The sequence below is a fragment of the Ischnura elegans genome, chromosome 1 (assembly GCF_921293095.1).
Source record: "Ischnura elegans chromosome 1, ioIscEleg1.1, whole genome shotgun sequence".
Lineage (NCBI taxonomy): Eukaryota > Metazoa > Arthropoda > Insecta > Odonata > Coenagrionidae > Ischnura > Ischnura elegans.
In genome coordinates, this window is record NC_060246.1 from 75,425,765 (window position 1) to 75,447,051 (window position 21,287).

Here is a 21,287-nt window from a genome sequence, read left to right on the forward strand (position 1 = left end):
ATCTTGGGGCGTAGCAAGTATTGTAAGTGGAGCTTATCTTTGCCTAACCTTTGCTCCTGTAATCACTGTATGACTTTATCGCAAGGGTCACACAGGGGTATCATAAGTCCGTACATGGAGCAATGATTTTGTGTGTGGAATAAAATTTTTACACGAAAGTTATATTTCAAGACTCTCCCGCAAGTCTATCTTTCTCTATCTCCCTCTCCTATACTCCTGCAATTCATTACTACCCCTTCCTGGGTATATTTTTTTACGCCCACCGCCTCTCGAGTAGGCGCTTCAAAGCCGGAGCTCGAGAGACGTATAGGGGGAGTCTTCCACCCTCACGGCCTGGTCCTTCCCTCCCTTCCGTCTGACCCTTCATCCCTACAACCATTACGCCAATTGAAAAAAGGTGGAGAGCGGGTTGGGATGTTTGGGGAGGCGGAGTCAAGGCGCGGACCTTGCCGTCTTACTTCACGGCACCCTTTCCCCCCTTGATGCCCCTGCTGGCTATCCCCCCTCGCGCCCCCCGCTGCCCTCGCCTCCCAGGTCACTCCGTCCCCTCCAGGGCTCCTCTCCAGCCTACTCCACCCACCCCTCTTCCCCTTTCCACACCAATCCTTTACCTGCCTCCCTTCTCGCCCTCCTCCCATCGCCTGTTTCTCCGTCAACCTCTCCTGTGACTACCATCGTTCCCTCATCCACTTCTCCGCCTCCATCAACGACCCGAAAACTTCTCGTTTTTTTTCCTGCTACCCTATTCTCATTCCATCCCCTTACGTCTTAAATATTTTTTCCTCCCCGTTACGCCGTATCTCCTCTTTCTTCTTCCGTATCTGCCCATGTGTGCTGGATGGCGTCGATCTTGGTGATAAAGATATGAATTGGAATGTTGAGGGCACACAATTTTAGGTTTTCACGACTACGAAAATGAACTGGGGTAAGGAATTGATCCATGTCGTATGTAGAGTCTCAGCGATATTAAGGTGAATTTTAGGAAATTTCTTACTATTTGGTGCCACTGATAATAAATCAAGTTATGTGACTGTGGAGAGAATTAATATAAGGCTATAGACCGCAAGGTTGTTTGGATTATTTGAACCGAAGAGAATAGAATCAAATGGGCGTAAAAGCTTATGTAAAAGTCTCGGACTCGTAAAATTGTATCCTTAAATGGCTGATTACCCTTTATAAGTGGAAGTAGAACATTGGAGGAATAGATGTGGTTGCATGTCCGGTTTAATATCTCGGTAAAAAAACTGAAATTGGTATATTAATTACTCAGTTGTGTGCAAACTTAAATTCTGTATCAAAGCTCTTGAGAAAAATGTAGTAAAGGAAGCATTGATTATTATGCTTGTATTCAAGTCTCACATTATTCCAAGACTTCTACGTAATTAATAGCTGAAGCTGTCACGAATCCCGCCGCTGCTCTGTACGTACTCTTAAATGCGTTATTCTCTGGTACTTATGCGATGCGTGGAGATTCCGACTGCATGGTTTTGTTCCCTTCCGTCTCGTTTGCTTGCCCCCGTCTTTTTCATTCGCCTCTCTTCCTTCGTGCCTTCAACCCCCACCTCCCCAGCCCTTTGTCCTCCCGTCTCCCGCGTCGAATCCCGTCTTAGGCGATTAAAGAGGGCTTTCCCTTTCTTTTCCATCTTTCTGCGAGACTTCTCTCCCTCCCAGCCTCTCCTCCCGGCGGTTGACGCCGAGAACTTTTACTCTCAATTCCCACTCCACCTCGCCCCCTCCTCCCCTCATCTCAAAACCCTCCTTTCGTCTCGCTCCTCCCATTCTCACAGTGTGCTGCGCCGAAAACTCATCTCCTCCCGGGACTGTATAAACCTCAGTGTGTGAAATCAATGAAGATTCTAACCCCTTTACACAGCCGAGTGATTTTTGATTGGGCTTAGAGGGCAGGGTGTCTAGCGGGGAAGCGTAACGGGGAAACTCTTTATTGATAGAGCGTTTCATCATTATTATTACCGCAGTCAACCTACCGATTGAGGTGTGTTCTCATTGGTGTCGGTGTTCCTATACTGCTCATTAAGTGTTGTAATTATATTCTTGCTTGAATTAGATAGGCCATATGCCAACATGAGGAACGATGTACTTAAAAGGTATAAATGTTTCGGCTGTTGTTGTGTTTTTGTATTTATATGTAATTACTATGAATGGCAGATTACTTTGATGAATTGGTATTATAGAACTTAACCCGGTGCGATAACCTCCATTTTATGATGATGGCGATGGTCGTTTTTACTTGATTAATACGGTTCTGAATGAATGTGGAACCGGAGGTGGTTGCTTACCATGACCCAAAATAGCGATCGAATTCAAAGGAAAGGGATCTTTGGTGGAAAATATTTGTCTTTGCTCTCCATTTCCGTCGTTAATTAAAAGTAAATGTATAATCACAGCATTTAATATTAAAATGTCGTTTTACGGCTCGTGGGCTCGTGGTAGAAAAATCCTGCGTGTGGCAAAACTCACCAGATAGTAATAACAGTACCATTTTAAGCTATGAAGCATGTGGGAAAGATGTTACTGCTGGGCGAATGTATGAACATATACCCTGTCGGTTATGTTGAGCTTATCGTTAGTTTTCGATGGTTGTGGATTTACCTATTCAAGTGTTGTGCATCGCTCCTTCAGGCTGGTAATCTGGCTTGCAAACGCGTCCATAAATTTTCCCGGGAGGCTCTCTGACTCTGTTCATTTCGTGGTCTTGTACCTCACGTCAACCTGCGTCGCGGCTGGCTGCGTTAAGAATCGTCACCAAGGCTGGGGGAAGGGGTAGGTATTATTTTTCCCATAATTGCTTCACAGCACAGCCAACTGTCCCCGCGCATGCGCCGGGTTCATATTCCTGCGCCCTTTAACCCTTTTCTGAGGCAGCGGCCATGCTCCTCCGCCCTTCCAGGTGTTTTCAGCCCGTAGCTGGGGGAGTCGTTTAATCATCTTAAAGGGTCGTATTCATTCTTCTTTCAGGGGGGTAAACTTTTCGGGGCGAGAGCGGGTGAGATTTCTCTCTTTCCATTCGGTTGCTAGGCAAGGGAATCCTCTTCTTCCTTGGTCCACCCCCGGCCCATGGCTGTAGGGAAGAACTCGCCTTCCACCCACGCCCTCCCTATTTTGGAGGTAACGAAGGGAATCTTTTGTGTTCCACCCTCCCCGCCCTAGTAGTGTTCCTCTGTCTCTTTCTCTCTCGCCCAAGATGCCTTCCCACCCACCTAACTCTCTCCACATTCTCGCTACCTTTATTTCTCCCTCCTGCAGTTTTATTTTCTTCTCCCTTGTCTCTTGTCTTTCTCTCTTTGGCTTGTTTGACTCTTCATTTCTCCTCTCTTATTTTTTCTTCCCCTTCCCGTTCGCCTCTTCCCTCTCGTGAAAGGATGAAATAATGAAGTTCCTGCCGAAGGAGCCGTCGCTCCCCCCTAACAAACTTCGGCCCCCTCTTCCGTGTGTCTTTTCTGTCATCGCGATTTCAGCCCTTGAACGAAATGGCCTTCCAATTACTCGGTCACTCTTTTGCGAGTGTGCATCGTGGCGAGTGGAAGTGTTTTCATTGTTTCCTCTTCCAAGCTTCTCGTTTTTTTTCCTCCAGTTCCTTGTTTTTGTCCTCCAATTCTGCTATGTTACAGTACTGTTAAATGCAAGGCATTCTGCGTACTGCTTTGCCCGGATGTTATTTTGATACTGTTGCTTGAGCAAGCGGTATGAATAAGGCGAAGTTTGAAACTCAGAAGATTCTCGCGGTCAGTATAATTTTCGGCTTATTTAACGGCAACTTTGCCCCTTGACACCTGTCTTGTGGTCGCACGTCTGTGTGGAACATTGCCATCGGCGTGTTTCTACAGTAACGCTCTAGGATAAGAATGTTTTCTTCCTCATTCTATTACTATTTTAACTCGATGACCATCCACTAGTAGTTGCTTTTTAAAAGTGGTAGCATCTTATTTACAGATTATATCCTAAAATTCACAATTCCTAAATGATTTTTCATAATTAAATGTTGAAATTTTCCTATTTCATCGGTGTTTAAACAATTGGCGAGTATACGTATAAAGAAAGAATGAATACAGTAAATGTCCTCCATTTCGGATTGCGTCTTTTGATACCGCATTTTCCTATATTCGTAACGTATTATTTATTATTGAGTATTATTAAGTTATTAATTGCGTGTTTTTTTTAATTGACCGTTAGTACTTATTTTTTCGCTAATTCTTGTGACGGTGAAATATAGTTGCGGCGAGTGCGGAGCGATACTCTCTGTTCCCTTCTGTCTAATCTTTGGAGCGTTCTCGTTTAGTTAATTTCTCTGTTTCTCTTTAAAATTCCCACTGTGAAAGAGAATTCCCATAAATTTTTGGGTTTATTGGGCTCGGGGTTCGCCTCAAGATAATTTGACGAATATCTGAAGAGTCATGAACTGAAGGGCGATTTGGAGGTGGATATCCCGTGAAAGATGTTTCAAACCTCTTCGTTGGAATGTATCCTCATGTCGCCGCTCTATCGCTTCCTTGTACCAAAAAAAAAATAAATCTCTGAGATTCATCCCCCGAAACTGATGGCTCCGTCGATTTTTTTTTACCTTCCGAGATTATCTCTTGGCTCACAGGGATATTTCCCAGAGCTTCAACCCCTAACCTCCACCTTCCCATTATCCCGGAGATTTCTCGAGGCATGGAATTCCTCCCGAATTTCGTCCTCCGAGTGTGGTGGGGGAATGGTATCGGGCGATGATTTTGCTCGGGCTACGTGCCGTCCCGTCGGAGGGGGGCGGGCGCGAAGCGTGTTCGAAGTGAGGAGAAGTATTCCGAGGGACTTAATTCCGAATTTATCGAAATGAAATATTTTCCCACGGTGGATGCTGTCGTGGGAAAGACACCTGTTTGAGCCTTTTCATCTCTCTCTCTCTCTTCCGTTCTTCCCTTTCTCCCCCCTCCCACTTCCTTAGAAATGAGTACGCGCCCACTCCATCGCCTCTCTCCTTAAGGTTTCCAGAATCTCGGCAACTTTTTTTTGCCGTGATTGTCTTCCTCAACCCCATCTCATAACGCCCTCCTGCCATCTCAAACTGCTTAACACCAGTCCGATCTCAATTTCCTCGTCCCCGGGCGGGGCTGGGTCTTCGATCCGCGAGGTTTCCTATGCTGCTTCGCAGTCTGTCGTTCTGCATTACTTCCACACTTTGTCTCGTTTAATTTTTCACTCTCTTTCATCTCGGTTTTCTTGCCACCAGAGGTTGTTCCATTGTTTTATCAAGAATTTCTTTCTCTATATTTCCGGGTTTAAGCTTGTGTTTTCTCTTATTTTCTCGGTCTATACAGCTGCCTCTGTCATAACTATTAGTCGATGCTAACGTAAACCCTATTCCGATTTGTATCCTTAAGTTCTGAGGAGTATGTCGATAAGACTCATAAATTTGATAAAAATGTAACAAGGTCAAGATTAAGTATATTAAGAATTATATTTTAGTCGATTGAAGTTCTAGCACTATTTTAGTTCTTATGGAATAAGAAATTTACCTAGTTCCTCCGTCTCCTACCTTTTTCTCACGTAGAGAATTCTGTCATGAAGTCCATGTGCATCTCTCACGAAACCAGCGTCTGTGCATTGTAACGTCACACCATTTAAGCTCGTGGATCACTCCAGAGTTTTTCTGTTATGAAAAGCTGCTTTTCGGTATTTACATCTTGTCATAGTTCTGTATTAAAAAGTTAGTTCAGAAATTGATTTCCTCGGCCTGTTCTCGAACTTTGCGATGGAGCTTGAGCAGCAGAATTTTATTTTCTGCTTAGAAAATATTTCTCCTCTCTGCGTCCCGATTTTCTTCATTTATTAGACCGCTCCCACTTCGGCAATATATCTGTCGACAAAGGTGGAGTTATACTTCTCTTCGCGCGGAGGAATTTTTTCTGCCTTCTTAAAGCGAGGCAAGTTGAAGCCCGTTTCATAACCTTTGAGGCGGAAGAAAAGGAGGGTTGAAAAAAAAACCGGATGACACACCTAAGCCCTTGACTGAGGAAATGGAACACTTTCCACACTAAGGAAACTGCATCTCTTCTTTCTCGCGGGGATTACGTTTTCTTTTTTTCCATCATGCCCTTTTGCGAGCGCCTGAGACATTCGTAATAACCGTGACGGCGGAAGACATTCAAATGCTGCTGGGAGATGAGTAATCGCGCTGTTCTGCCAAGTCATCGATTGGTGTGAAGAAGCCGTCGTCGAGAGATGTCAACCTGGCTTCATGACCCCTATCAACTTCGTTCCTTACTGAAGGAGGCAGAACTCGGGGGAAGTCGAGATGCCTCACCCTCTCAATTTTTTTTCTTGAATCCCGAGTAAAATCCCTCGCCCACCAACTCCAATTTTTTGGCCATGTCTATGAGGACACATCGATCCCCTTCTACCGGCCATGTTCAGTCTATTTTGTTTCATATTAACTGTTTTAAAGTTACGGTATCGCATTGAAAAACATGGATTTAAATGCAGGGATTCAGTTGCAAAATTTGAGCACCTTATTTGCTTATAAAATTGCGCGAACACATAGAAATTTTCAGGTCGTATACAGTCCACCCTTTTCAACTTTTTTCTTCATTTCAAGTAAAAATGTTTCCTTTGAGAAAAAATTAAGGCAACATTTTCGTATTTGAGACTCTGTGTTGATAAGGGGTTTACTCTGTTCAACTTGAAAATGTATACCTCCTTAGCTTCGATCCAATTCGCATCTCAAAGTGCGGCTTTCCTCATTGTGAAACGCTGCACTCGTTGTAAGTTTCGCCTGCAACCTTTATTTCAATGCTTTTCGGAGGCTTCTATTTTCTAATTTCCTGTCGGCAAACGCTTCATTGCCGAAGCTTTTCTCTTTCTTGTGTCTTCAGTGTTCAGTGTACGTTTCTCATAAAATCCGTCCCTAGTCATTAAAATTTTCTATCTGCTGTCCTACCACCAATACTTCATTCCTCTTTTTCTTTGCTCTCGTAGCTTAGCAAAGACTCGTACTTAGTCATCTTCTTGAAATATTTTTACTGGACCGAATTCCCTGAATTAATCATATTTCAACGAGACATTTCGTGAGGTCGTGGAGATTTCGAATCTCGGCTTCTTTTCGTAAAGACTTTACAAATCGATGTTTCAAGGAGAATATTATTTCTTGTATCTCTCGCAGTGACTATACAAGTAAAGAAATCACTTTTACCCTTCCTTAAAGAGGCAGCCTCCCTCCGTTTTCGTTTATTTTTCTTCTCCGTGTAAATACGAGAAATGAGTGAAGCTTTTGATAAATAGTTCTCATTTTTAATTTCAATCTCGCAGACTGAGTCAGTCCTGGGAAAGGAAAGGTAGGCTTCACTTGGCATGTGTATAAATAGTGAGGGGCTGCCTCTCTTGATTGAAGAATCCTCAGTGTGTGCCTCAGTCCCGGATTTCCGCATCTCTATTTATATTTTAATAACTATCAATTTTAATCGGATTATACCGTATATGGAGGCAAGCATTCATATTTTTCTCCTTATCTTCTGTGATCCCGCATCGTATATACATTTTAATGGAATATCCCTGCCGGGCCATGGAATTATTTTTTCGAGACTCAGCGTAAAGGGTATCTTATCTTTTTTTGTGGGTAATGGGAGCGGCTACCGTTATTGGAACTTCTTTTTTCGTCTCCTTCGTCTGTCTGTTCTGAGCCAAACCGGTGGATTGGATTGAGTTTATAACGAAGTAGGAAGGAAGCATTGGAGGGTAATATTCGAAGGAGAGGGAGCCGTCACCGCGGAGGTAGGGATATACCCATGGAAATGTCGCTACGGGCTACACCTTGTCGTAAATACACGTGGAACCTTCGCCAATTCGGAATTTTAGAGGTGGATACGTAATAAATACGGCTGATTCATCCGTTGGTGGAACTCTGTGGGAATCTTTCGGGAATACGACTGCCGCCATGTGTATTTGGATTGGATAGTGCAAGGAAAGGTATCATTTTCTTTTCAGGTAGCTGGGGAGAAGTCATTATCGATATGCGTTTTGTTGGATAACGGAGAGATCCCACTTGGTAAATTCGTCGTATTGTGCTTTGTTTAACTTCATTGGGTGCTCTTCCCTCAGGAAATACGTATCATTAGATTGTTCGTGAGGTAGTGAATATTAAATGGCTAGGTTAATGTTTTGTTTTCTTTCCATTTGCGCTATGACCCGCGATCCTTGAAGGTCAATTAAGGTTCTTTGGTAGTTTGGGTACGGTAGGTTCTACCTAAGATATGTGGTATTTGGTTTCAGTATTCGCAGTGCTATTATTTTGTTCGCAAGGAGAAAAGAGTTTATATGAGGCTATTTTAGGAGATAGTTTATCGAGTTATGTAATATTTCTGCGACGCACGTTGGCAATACGCTGGGCGCTGAGATTTAATTTTATTGCTTGCACTATGTTTAAGTAGTCACCTAGACCTTGATGTCTTCATACTTTGTGGGGTTCTTCGTTTTGGAGTATGATTATGGTCAGCAGCTGTAGTGGTTAGTATTTCAAACTTTAGATTGGTTGTGTCGATATATTCCGACCACCTTCAAATCTTGCAGTTATCCTTCACTTGTTTGGCCCGAAACTAATTCGGATGGAAAATAATTAGTTAGGTAATTTAGTCGTTTGAGAATATCTACAACTGAATTTTAGTTTCTTTTGGGACCTTTAGGGAAGGGACATACGCTCTAGATTTTACCCTCAGTATATTTTTTTCATTTTCGTTCATTTCGTTTGCATTGCATGGCTTCAACTGGCCGAGGGATTCATACTGGACTGTAATTTCGAGATTCACTTTAACACTCACTTTGTTTACAGTGGCGCCTTTTCTACAGCTTTCGATGAATTTACGTTCACCTGTAGTGGCAACCCAATCAAGACCCCACGCACCCTGTAGTGCTTGAATTGGTCTCTCTTGAAAGGTGACTGCTTACGCGACGCACTGCTACCTCTGCTCTTGGAGGTGGTCGGGGAAATAAAGGAGCAGCTCCGGGGGAACGTCTGACTCCTCCTTGCACCTATCTCCCTTCCCATAAGCCTCCTGCTTCAGCTCCTCGCGACGCGGGAGTTGTCGTCGCATTCCGTTTAACCGAGTTAGAACTTTACTAATTTATGTTCCAGGCTTTCGTCATTTGTTTGGCGCTAATCATGAGAACTACGCGTGGAGTTTCCTCGCGTGTGTATGTGTATTGCGCTGGGAATTAGGGTGGGAGTTGTGTGGGACCGTGGGAAAGGGAGCCCGAAGGGAGTTCGTGTGTGTTCAAGCCCCTGCTTATTTCCTCCCCCCCATTTCTAAGTTTTTTCTCCATCTCCTTCCCCAGGATAAGATGTGTGCACCTAGACAGGGAGTTGAATTGTTACGGATGATAGGATTTGTGAAGCAGATGGATGATATTGGCTGAGAAATAGTGAAGGGAGTAAAGGTTGGAATTTGAACCAGGGTTCTTAGTCTTTCGCTGGTGTTGCCGTAATATACCTCGCCTGTAATCGGGCGTTGTTGTGGTTTCTTAATTATCGAGGGTTTGGACTCTGGCTAATAGTTTTTTAAACGTATTAAATGTACAACATTTTACTTTCCTTTGGTTTTGGTGTGGGGTTTACTAGCAAAGAATTGGGTCCGCTATTTTTTCACTCACACCCAAATGCAAATGAATTTGTGTCTGATTGCGAGCTTCGTGAGAGACTAACCTTATCCAGGGAATGGGTTAAGCACCTTAGGTTTCGTAGTGATTTGCGTGGTAGCGAAAATTCATCGTTCAATTTCCGGTCGAAATGATTTTCCCGTGTCTTAAATACTCCTACTCCGTTCAGCGGCGTGCATGGGTTGGTTGAAATGGTACTAAATGAATGTATATGTTTTATAGTGGAAAAATTAAAATAAAAAGGATGGTGGAGTTTTTTAATTTGATTAAGTGAAAAAGGACGTATATGCAGGTGATATTTTCAGGCATAGAATGTCGGGCAGGGCTTATTTGATAATTTTTCACCTACCGTTACCATTCTTATTGTTATATCTTTTTCTATGTATATTTTCTCTGGTTTCAAGTAGCATTGTTAGCTGCAGTCATTGGTGGGTGCGTGCGTTCCATAGAAGTTTCCCCGAGTTCCAAATCACGCGTGTGTGGTGGCGGGCTGAATGACGAGGTGAAAGTGCGTGGCTGAATGCTCCGTGTGGAGGGTGGATCTCGAGGAGGGGTGTGTTAGGGGGGGTTTGGAGGCGACCCGATTGCGGAGACGGAAGTGGTGGAGACGGCACGAGGGAGCCCAAGTTTGATGGATTTTGGGATGATGGGGGCCGCGTCTCCTAAGGTGCCGGGAGGGGAAGGGGATGCGGCGGGCGACAGGGAAACGCTCTCCCGCTGAATCTTCTATCCCTCACCTTGCGACGTCTTAGCCTTACTATCTTGCCGCCTGCTTGCCCTCGTTCTTACTTCGTGTACTTCGGAAGGATTTGCTATCTTCCACTTTTATAAAACACTTCACAGGCTCCATTATATCGATGACACGCTTTCATGAACGGTCCAGGTCGGTCGTTTGTTCTGGTGTATGTTTATCCGTTTTTCTGTTTTTGTTGGATGCGGCGGAGGCGAGGATTCGTTTGAAGGTCTCATTGTGCTGTTTTCGGGGGTAATTGAGATGAATAAGTATTTATTTGTGCTGCTTCGATTTTTTTACACAAATAATGCATACCGGATAGTAGATTACTAGTAGATTAGCGCGCCTGTTAATGTAGTTAAAATAACAACCAAAATAACAAACTCTGTATCTGAAGATGTCGCCTTTGCGACGAAACCGGTCGATTTAAATACATTTGTGAAAGAAGTACCATAACTTTTCAATTATTTACTAGGGATTTTCACCAAGCAAATCCTGAAGCCATCGAGTTTATAGTTACTTAGGATGTTATTGCTCAGGTAGCTTTCAAGATGTGCCAAGGTGCCAATTTCCGAGATGATTTTTCTGAATGTGCTTATTTTGTTTTGGAATTCAGGATAAGAATGCTATTTTCATTCTTATCGGCTCGCATCTCGTGGCTGCTCTGCACGGCTCTGTTTTCTTCCTCGTTTTCTACCCCATCCCCACCGTTCGTGCGAGACGTTTCGTTCATTTTACGCACCCGTCAACTGCTGTATCAGCACGCCCTCGATCACTTAATTGATCTTCCAACGGGTTCGACGTCCGTGCGGGAGATGGTAATGATTTCGTAGCGAGCGCGACTGGGGATGAGTGGTGGTTTAGGGATCGTGCGAAGGTCTCGGAGACCTGTTAGTCGGGTGGGGGAAGAGCGTCTTCGCGGGGACTCGTCCTGGGAGTTGCGTCTCTGGTGCGGGGGAGGCTTCGAGGGGACAGCTTTCTCGCGACTATTTGTGGAAACTCGCGCTACGATGGAATTAGCGGTTGTCGAATCGGGAAATTGCCGCGGGAATTCGCTTCCCCGTCCTCCCTTTCGGGATTACATTTCGTGGAGTTTGTGTGGAGGCGACTCTCGCGGAGAAGCAACCTGGTTTCGCACGTCGCGGGACAAAATGTTTTCTGGCGATGCCAATTTTGCAATCAGAAGTGGTGGGTGGGAAGGGCTGCGCGCTCTTCCTCTGAATACCGCGCTGAGAGCATAAGGCAGAGAATACGGTAGATCTTTTCGAGATTGGCTGTGACGGAATGCTTGTTTTTTGATCAAAGGGGACAGAAATAGTGACTTTTATGTTTTTCATGAGCATTATTTTGGAAAGGTGATTGGGGGAAAATGAGTGAAATGAAAACAGAATGTACAATGTAAAGAGGACCTTATGGTTCTAAATGTGCTGAATGTATGTGTGAATGGTAAATGTGCTGAGGGATGAAGATATAACAATTATCCGTGGTAAGGGGTAAATAGTTAGGTGTGTGGAAGAGGATACAATATGGATAGAATGGAAAGGAATAGGCCCTGATGGCAATTGAAAAGGGAAGCTCGGTAGGGGAAAATGCGGCATTTCAATTGCATAATCGGGATTTAGGAAGGGTAAGAGGGGATGATGAGAGCCGGAGAAGATTAAGGAAGATTGTGGGCGTTGACAAAATTTGTCACGAGTGGGTGGGAAGGTAGAGTTCTTAAAAGTAGCAATGAGAAAAATGTCTGTTATGTTAAGTAGTTGGGTGAGGAGGGGGAATGGAGAAAGGATGTTGGTAAGCATCAAATGAAACTTTTATCGGCGATTGGAATAGAAAATGGAGTTGTAGACTCGTGCACATAAGGGTATGTTCCCTTGGGCTCACCTTTGGTAGTGTTCCTGATGCTTTTCTTCTATTTTTCCTCGGGCTTCAATGGCAGTGAAAGTTGAATCCCTAATTGCTACCCAAAATTCGCTGGTTCGATTATTCCGCCGGGTTGAATTTGCTGTATCCTGAACATCAGGGCGTATGTGATTGTGCAGTGCCTTTATTGTAACAAGGCCCAAATGGCCCTAAATGCGCTTGTTGGAATGAAGGCGAATTTTTAAAATCCAGAATTAGTCTTAATTACTCCATTGATACCTTAATCAGTAGAATGCTTTAATAATAAAATAATAAAAAGCGCCACCGAGGCCGGCCGTTCTTATGTACTGCTTGCTCATTTTCCTCGCTGATTCGAGGGTTTCATCGTCAGATGTGCTATTGGGAAATTCGACTTGCCGACTGATTGCATTCCTCCACCCCCACATCGATCTCCTGGGATTAGCGGCCTTCTCTCTCTCTCCTGACCGGGCGCCCTCGGCGTGCGTCAGCCGTGTGCCTCCCCGGGAACTTACTTCCTCCCACCCCTCTCGCCTCTCTCTCTCACGGCTGAATAAGCGCAGGTGCGTGGCCGCGACGCCGATCGGCGTGCGGCGTTGGGCGTGGTCGCCGCCGAGCCCCGGTCTGGGCGTGGTGTGGCGCCCGGGTGCGTGGGGTCCCCGCGTGGGACGATCGCCCGTGCCCGGGAAGAAGCGTGCCCTCTCCGATGGACCCCTTTTATTCATCACCCGGGAGTTCACCCGTCCCCGTTCCGGAAGTAGAAATTGTAGAGTGGGAGAAAATTGAGTAACTCTAATTTCGGCCTATTGTATTTCCTCCCCAAATTATTTGCGAAGGGACGTAATTATTCGATTCAGGTTTGACTCTGCGGGAGGGGCACGCTTTCATAATTAAACTTTGTTTCAATCCAGGTTATTTTTTTAATTCAAATCGAGCCGAATCGTAAACTTTGTTTGAGACGCTGGTTGGTTTAAAATAAGTAAATTTGGATTATCTATATCGATCTGAGTCAACTAAGTTCAATTGCGAAGCAGTTTAAGGAAGTTGAAGGAGTCTTCAAGGTGGGTGGGAGGGTTCTCCTCTTTACATTGAAATACATCCATCTTTTTCCTACCTTCCTCGAATGACCAACTAATTCCCCCCTCTTTACTTAAAGAGCAACGTAATTCGCCGAATCTAGAATATCCCCATTCCCTTCTCAGTACTTTAATTCCGTGTCCCCTGCGCAAGTTGCTGCTTGAGTTACGTATTGTGGATAGTGAAGTGAACTCTGTTATTCTTAGTGCTTAGTTCCATCCTTAGTGCTGGTGGTTGATGTTTCACAATGGCCTTCGTCCTTGGTGAACGACTCGCTATGCTATTGGGTCGCCTTATGATGGTCTTTAGGTCCTGAATTCTTATCCTTTGGCATTTGTCTTATCCATTGGAGAAGGCTGTAATGTTTACTTTCTCTTAACTCTGGAGTCAATCATTTTGCGATGGGAGTGCGTCCACGGGAAAAGAGAGCGCACCCACCAGGTGCTGAGGGTTTATCTCGGAAGCTGCATTTTAACCGGAGAACCTTGCTTCTTGCCGGCCCCAATGGAAGGAATTCCACCCTTGCTCCCTGCGTAAACTTTCTTCGCATTTTTTTTGTCCCACGCCTTTTTTCCCTCGTCATCGCCCTTTACGTCCTGGTTTTCCTCGTAGTGTACTCCGCGTAAGTCCGCCCGTCACTTTAAAAGTTGTGTAATGACGCGCCGTTGGTTGCTATGATCCTTTAATTTATATTCCGTGTGTCACAATTCAAGGTTGGCAACGATTCTATTTGCCTTCTTAATTACTGAGGCTGGCTTATTCCCGTTTAGTAAATAAAAATATTATGGCCAAAGCAGCACCAGCCGAACGTGTTCGATACTGATATGAAAATGCTCTACTTGGCAGTTCTAGTAATTTTTTTCTAATCATTAATTGTTTGACGTAGTGCATACTTATATGTTTTGCGATTTGGTAGCTGTTTCTGGCGTGGGTAAAATAATTCAACGCGTTTCATGATCGGTTTTACGGAGGTGTGATTTCTCTCTCTTTTTTCATTTCTCACCACGGCGTTGAGTATTTTAATGTGATGTATGTCATGAGGGCGATAAAATTTATTTAGTCATCTTAAATAATCATTTCAAAACTGAAACAACCATCGGTTTTGATGTAATCTCGAAAAGTGAAAGTAATATCTACCTGGCGATCGAAACTCGTGATTCGCATTCCCGCAGCAACCTTTTCTTCCGTTGTGAAGGGAGTAAATCTTCGTGTAGCTTTCATTCAACGCACCCTCTCCCCGTCTCCCCCTCCATTATTTGGTCCTCGAGCTTGCGTCGACGTCATGTGCTCCACATTTTTCTGCTACTCCTTTTAGGAAAGAGCTTAACCCTTTCCCCTGACTCCGTTTCCTGCTCGTCTTTTGTTCGCGAGAGTACGATTGTTAACCTCTCTCCGCCACCTGACCTCTCATGCTCGCTGCGGTGAGGGCCGGCCCCTCCGTAAGGGAAAGAGAGGTCAGGAGGGAGTCGCTTTCAGGGGTGGCGAGACTTCGAAAGGATCCCTCTCTCTGTGGGTCGCGGAACTCTGGAAGGGAGCACGAGGTTACATTTAAACCCTCGATACCTCTTGCTCTTGGTCTCCACTTACACCCCTACGTACCCTCGAAGCTTTTGAAGAAGTTGACTCAAAACGCCCACTCTGTAGTGATTACCCTCGTCACATGTTCATGTACTTGGTACTATGCTAGCCACCCCATGTATATTTGGCTTGGGCGGCTTCTTTATTCAATACGAACTTTGCTACGTGGAGAATTTTTAAAATTATTAACTGAGAAATCGCTGTATTTCCACAGGATTTTTTTACAACGGCGCGTTTCGTTGTTATAACAACGTTATCAAGTGTTCGTTACGACAACGTTGTCAAGAATTTTTAAAGTTAGTTTTAGTAAACCGCGCGTGTATGTGGAGGCTCCATTCCGTCTTTTGAGTCTTAATTTGAGTGACCGTGGTGGAGATTAGCTTCCTTCCTCTTGATCACCATGGTGACGTCTCATCAGCGTCATTTTTCATGATGTTGCTGGGAGATAAGGTTTTCTCTTGATAAGGCGGTTTCTGACCCTATCCTGTGGTAGGAGAGGACACTGTTCTAGTAGTGAACGCCCGTTATGCGCTCCTTCCTACAAGCTGCTCAGGATGCATTGCTATGCGAGAGGATGATGGGATGTTTTCCAGTACATATTTATCATCTGGTTCTGTCGTTCAATATTGTATTCATAAGTTCCCAAACTTAATCATATTCCATGTATGCTGTTGCGTTTTACTCCCTGAAAATCATTCTCCTTCTGGTGGGTCCAACTTCATCTGAAAGCGCGTCGTTGATAAGTGAAAATTGCTCCTCTTCATGAGTCACCATATCCTCAGTCTTTTTATCTTGCTCTCCTTGAAGGTGTTTTTTTTACTCACTTCCCACGGTCATGTTAACTTCCGCTGCTGGTAGTGTTCTGACTATTTATTACCGTGAATAGTAGCGCAAGCTTTAAAAGAATATCGACGCAGGGAGTGATATAGAAATGGTAGTGGCACGCGGGCAATACGCGTAAATGGCCCTGCGTGTGGCTCGAGTGGCCGCAACATATCAGCTTGGCGGAGTATCAAGACAAGTAGCGATCATCGTTCTTTCGCTTAGCATCGCATGCGATGTATTGCGACCATTAGGGCCAGCAAACGTATTGGATATACCCATTGCACCGTCGCAGCGCCGTCTTTGTATCGCCCGCCTTCTCGGCACCTTCACCCCAGCCCCCGAATACCTGGTCCCGGGCCTTGCGAGAGAGTCGTCTCTCTCTGAGTGCAGCTGGCCTTCTCCACCCTCCCCGAGGGAGTCCGTTCTTGTCCCATCCATCCTCTCTGCAGTTCATTCCTCTTAATTTTCTTTCGCACTCCCGGCCCCATCCATTATTCAGCCGGCCGCATCCGCTTCATTTCCACGTCGGCGATAACTAATGCTCGGCAATCTGGGAGCAAACGTTGCGTTGCCGGCCCTCTCTCTCGCCCTGGGCCGATCCCCGTGCGCTATCAGTCTCTCCGTCGCCGTCACGGCTTAAGTATTTTCGCTTCGACGCGGAGTGGGGTTATTGCTTTGCGCCCCGTTCGGAAGCGATCGTCGGAGGAGTTACGGGACTGCTACGTGATTTCAGCCGGGCCCCTTGTGCTCTGTGAAGTCGTTAAGTACATTATGGACGGCTCTATTTCGGTGCCGTTTCAGTAGGCCACAGTGCAATCACTCGTGTTGATCACTTCTGCGGTTATTTTTCGCCCGACTCCACGACTGCTGCTGCTAATCTTACTCTGTGCGTGAAGAAACGTTTTCAGTTTGCACCGTCGTCTAAATTGTGGAATTCTTTCACGTGACGGTTATGTTTGCGTTTCATGCGGCAACAGTACTGAATTAGGATTCCTAGAATAGGCGTTCAAGGTGTTTATGAACAGGAAGAAACAGTTTTTTTTTAGTTTAACATTGCATTTGAATTTTTCCATAAAAATCTTGTGGTAAAAGTTTGTGGAGAAATGAATATGTGGCTTTGAGACTGTGGAATCATCTTCTTGAGTTAGAATAGGAGACGTATGCAATAAAAATTCAGTTTCCTCTTATTATACATTTTTATAAAAGTTCTCTTTGTTTTATGTCTGCAATCGTGTGGTCGAGTATATTAGGTGTATTCCCTTTTTCGATAAATTTCTTAGTTCATGCATCGATTTTGAATTTTTTCGATCCTTCCTTTTTCTTTTTGTCAAATTTGCGTCGGTCCCTCTAGTTGTTTTTTTTCTCAATGGCAATAACATTCTCTATTTCCATACTGACCTCCAGATACTCATTCTATTCTCAATTTTTGTTTACATTGGGGTTTGATTTTTTTTCGACCAAGTCCCTCACTGATCCTTGTATGGAATAAAACGAGGATGCCTTTAGTGTGTAAATGCGTTGGAGGTATGTCGTATAACCTCAGCTTTTCATCTTTACTGCCTTGTACGATTTATTGACATTTTTAAATAATTAACTACGAAAATTTAGGCCATTCTGAATGTCTTCCATGCTCATTATGAATAAATGTTGTGTATGTTATTCATATTTTTGTGTCTATTGATTGAAAGTATCGCGGTCCATGTTTGTGGTAACTTACCTCATGGGTGCTTCCACGTTGTCGTAGGTCAGCTACCAGCGTTTCACCTCAATTTTTAATGTCCTTATCAGGCCTTTCAGCATTGGATAAGAAATTTTTATAGCAGACCTACGAGAACGCGTCACCACCTTGGAAATATTTACCATTTAAGAATAACTTACCTGTTAAAAGATTTACCAGAATAGTTTTTATTTACCATTAAATGATAATTAATGATTAAATTGACATCTGTGTTGGTGTTGACGATGACTCATCTTTCTCCCCTTCTCTTCCCAGGCTTTCCTAGAGATGGCAGACGAGAGTGCCGCCTCCTCCATGGTCGCTTACTTCACCAATTGCGTTGCGCAGCTCCGCGGCCGCGCCGTCTACGTCCAGTTTTCCAACCACCGCGAGCTGAAGACGGATCAGACGCACTCCAATGCCGTGAGTCCAAACGCCCCCAGCGCTGTACCGCTCCTTGCGCGGGTGCAGGGCACCACCACAGCGACAGGCGCCGAGTGTGGCGCGGGGCAGGAGGAGGAGGAGGGGGGCGGCGCGGATGTGGAGGAGGAGCCGACTTCGACGCCGCCGGGGGACGCCGCCGCGTCGGCCGCCCGCCCCCGACAGGATGCCCAGGACAATGTAATCGGCGGCCGCTTCCCGTGGACTTGCCGCGACGCCTGCATCTCTCCTCCCCCAACCCTCCCTCCCACTCACCCCCTCCCCCAATTCGCTAACCCCTAATGAAGCTATGATAGAAATAAACCCCCAAATAACCAACCAGACTACTATAGCTATAACGCCATTTACGTAACATCCGAGCGTCTTCACTTCGGTGAAGTTCCGCCAGACTCTTGCTGTTTTTCGCTGAGTCTGAGCCCATGTATCATGCGTTATGTAGTGTGTGCCGTACCTAGTCACCTAGGTTCACGCGTAAGCTAGGCTGCAATGACGTATTTTGCCGTGCTCCAGCAGCGTGCTCCTTCTGCCATCTGATTTAGACGACATCTAGATTCAGCCCTGGCACCCATTCGCTTGCTGTACCAAAAGCTATTTTGCCGCGTCGTCTCCTGTGGTCTCATTTGGGGACGTTGGCTGCTGCTGCGTTGTGGGCACGGGAAATGTCTGGAGCGGCTGTTGGAGGTGTGCCTCCTTTTCCTCTTATCGCGGCACGACAAGTTTTTTTATTTTTATTAAGAGTTGATAGCTCTTAAATTATGGATATTATAACTTTCTTCAATACCGTCTGTCGACTCTATTGCCTCAGGAATTGCCTCAGTGTTCCACTGGCTCATTAATGTTTATCCTTAGGGATGTCTTGTGATTTGGAGGCGTTTTCTTATTTTTTCTTATATTTTCGCATGGTATGACGAGTATTCCTTCCCATTGGCGTTCAAGCGGTTCCGTAAAAATCATTTTTAAATCCGTTTCGGTGTATGCGGGAGAAGAAAAGCGAGCTTTTTCCGAGCCGTATCCTGCTGCTTTTAAATTTTCTTACGCCTACATAGTCTCGTGGTCATCATACGGTCAGTTATGTAGCCCCAAATGGTTTGAAGTGTATGGAAGGAGTCTTTAAAATTTTCGCTGGGACCTCTCTGGTAATGCATTCTGCAGTATCTACACTATCGGTATTCGTGAATACTTCACCGGTTTTACGTGCGTAGCTCTTGGGTATCGTGATGGACGTTTCCATCGTAGCCTGCGTTTTCAGATATCAAATGATTCGACGTGCGTTTGAGGAAAGGTAATTTGGAACAAACCTTCAGCGTATGGATAACCTCTATTTTTTTCTAGCTTACATCAGAATGACTCAGTTGGAGCTTTATTTAAGGGTAAATATAAATGCTCACTGTTTCGGACTAATTTTCTCTGTACCTTGTTCTGAGGGAGGGGCCAGTGCCTTGGCCTTCGCAAGTCTGTTAATACGCCACTTTGTTTAGTAAGTTTATTATTGGTCGTATGGATTGGGTCCAAGGCGCGAAATGCAAATCCTGTCTGTATTTTGTGTAAGTGTGCCTCCTGTTTTCTGTTCGCAAACCGGCGATAGCGGATTCCTGCAACTCGGGGTGGTGAAGTGAAGGAGGGAGGAGGGTTGGAGAATGGGGAGGCATGGTGTGGGATGTGTAAGACTTGGGGGGGGGGGGGCTTGGGAGGGTTGAAGGAGTGGATGACGCTCGATATTCCATCTCGGGGGAGACGCTGCGGAGATTGATGGACGGGGATGAGGGGATGGGAGGTGGGTCGGAAAGAGTTTGGGTGGGGAAGAAGGGGAAGGTTGGAAGGCGCGAGCAGTTTAGTCGGTCCGATGTAGCCTTGATGGATCCAAACCCAGCTTCATAACAGGAAATGAGAGGTAGTTTATGCATGGCCCCAGTTGTTTCGGCGAAATATTTTGTTTGCCACCTCCTCCTCCTCCGCCTGCCCCACCAGCCCGAATTCCCCTGGGCGGATTGAAACTTTCCAACTTGTATCATCTCCAGTAAATTTCACGTCGTTTCATTTTTTTTCTCTCCGGTTCATCCTTTTTATGTTTAGATTACTTTGGTGACCCTTCTTCTTTCTCTCATAATGCATTCTTCTTCGAGTGGGCGCTTGTGGAGGGAGATGGAGAGAAAAAGGGCCACTTCTGTTTATTTTCCTCCGGGATTGCTATTTGGGTCGATTGTCTTTCGCGTAATCTCATTCTTTTTCGTGCTCTCGGCCATTCTTTGTAACTTTCTCTCGATGGAAGGAATGATCCTGGGGTAAGTTACGGCCGCATTTCTTTTCCATTACCGTGTTCTCCGGATGATGAGGAGCTCTTGCGTTGTAGTAGTCGGCGACAGCACTTATTCATTGCTCTTCTCGGGGCCTTTCGCTGTCGCGTCAGACGGAGCTCGTTCCGCCCGCGGCCGGAATGAATCTTGCCCGTGTAAATTTTTTATTGCTAGCCATGACGGAGGGACTAGAGGAGGTAGTTGCCGCGCCCTAGGCCGGAATTATTTACGTTGTTATGGCGATGGGAAGGGTTTAAAGGGATACGGGCGGGCACACGCGCTTGCTATTGGATGTGAGACGACCGTCGTGGGTGACATTTATGAAATGAGTTCCGAGTCCAGGTCTCGTAGGAGTTCGCGTGCGCCCTTGTTAGAGGATCTATCTTCAGAGAGTTTACACACTCTAGGTAATCCAAGTTGATTGCGGGACAAGAGTGACGATGATTCCACGAAACTCCTCTTTGCTCAGCGTGTGTGTCTACGTCGGTTCATATATTGTTATGACAAAAGAAATGCTAATGTTTTCATTTTTAACATTTCGACCGCCTTCGATCGCAACGTTGAAGTATGGGTGCAAAGCGATTTCTTAATTATAGGAATTAATTGAGATCCTATGATACGATTTTAATGCGTGAGCATTGTTCTTGAAACCTTTAATACCTTTGTTTAATGATTGATTTAATTTTATTTTCTAAGCTAATAATTCGTATATATAAATACTTCGTCGATTTCCGACCTTGCGTGTGGAGGCAAGCGTACTGGTTCAGGGTTAATAAACGGAAAATGGGTCAGATTTTGGTAATTTTGGCTACATATTATCCTGAGATATCCTTAAATGATTAAATGAGAATCGCCCATGGTAGATGCTCAAGACTACTACTGATCGCCATAGCTCTCAACTAGCTATCTTTTCACATTTAGGTTGAATTTTTTCAATGAGTTCACCTCTAATCTTCCGGCGCTTCTTCTGGCTCTCTGGATTTCGTCGCTAACGACTCGGCTTTATATATTTTCCCGCAGGAAGGTATATTTTTCATTTTAAATAGTCCTAAAATGTGTAGGGTAGTTAAGATTCAGAATGGCTCCTCACCTGAATTGC

At 45.0% G+C, this 21,287-nt stretch overlaps 1 protein-coding gene across 5 annotated transcripts in view; it reads left to right on the forward strand.

Annotated features, from left to right (window-relative positions):
• The window catches only part of LOC124163639 (polypyrimidine tract-binding protein 1), a 973,136-nt gene that overhangs the window by 656,419 nt on the left and 295,430 nt on the right, over positions 1 to 21,287 (forward strand). For all 5 annotated transcript variants that reach the window (XM_046540700.1, XM_046540691.1, XM_046540704.1 and 2 more), the window contains one exon: positions 17,730 to 17,876. In XM_046540700.1, coding sequence (XP_046396656.1) covers positions 17,730 to 17,876 — 147 coding nt within the window. The remainder of the gene's footprint in view (positions 1 to 17,729; positions 17,877 to 21,287) is intronic.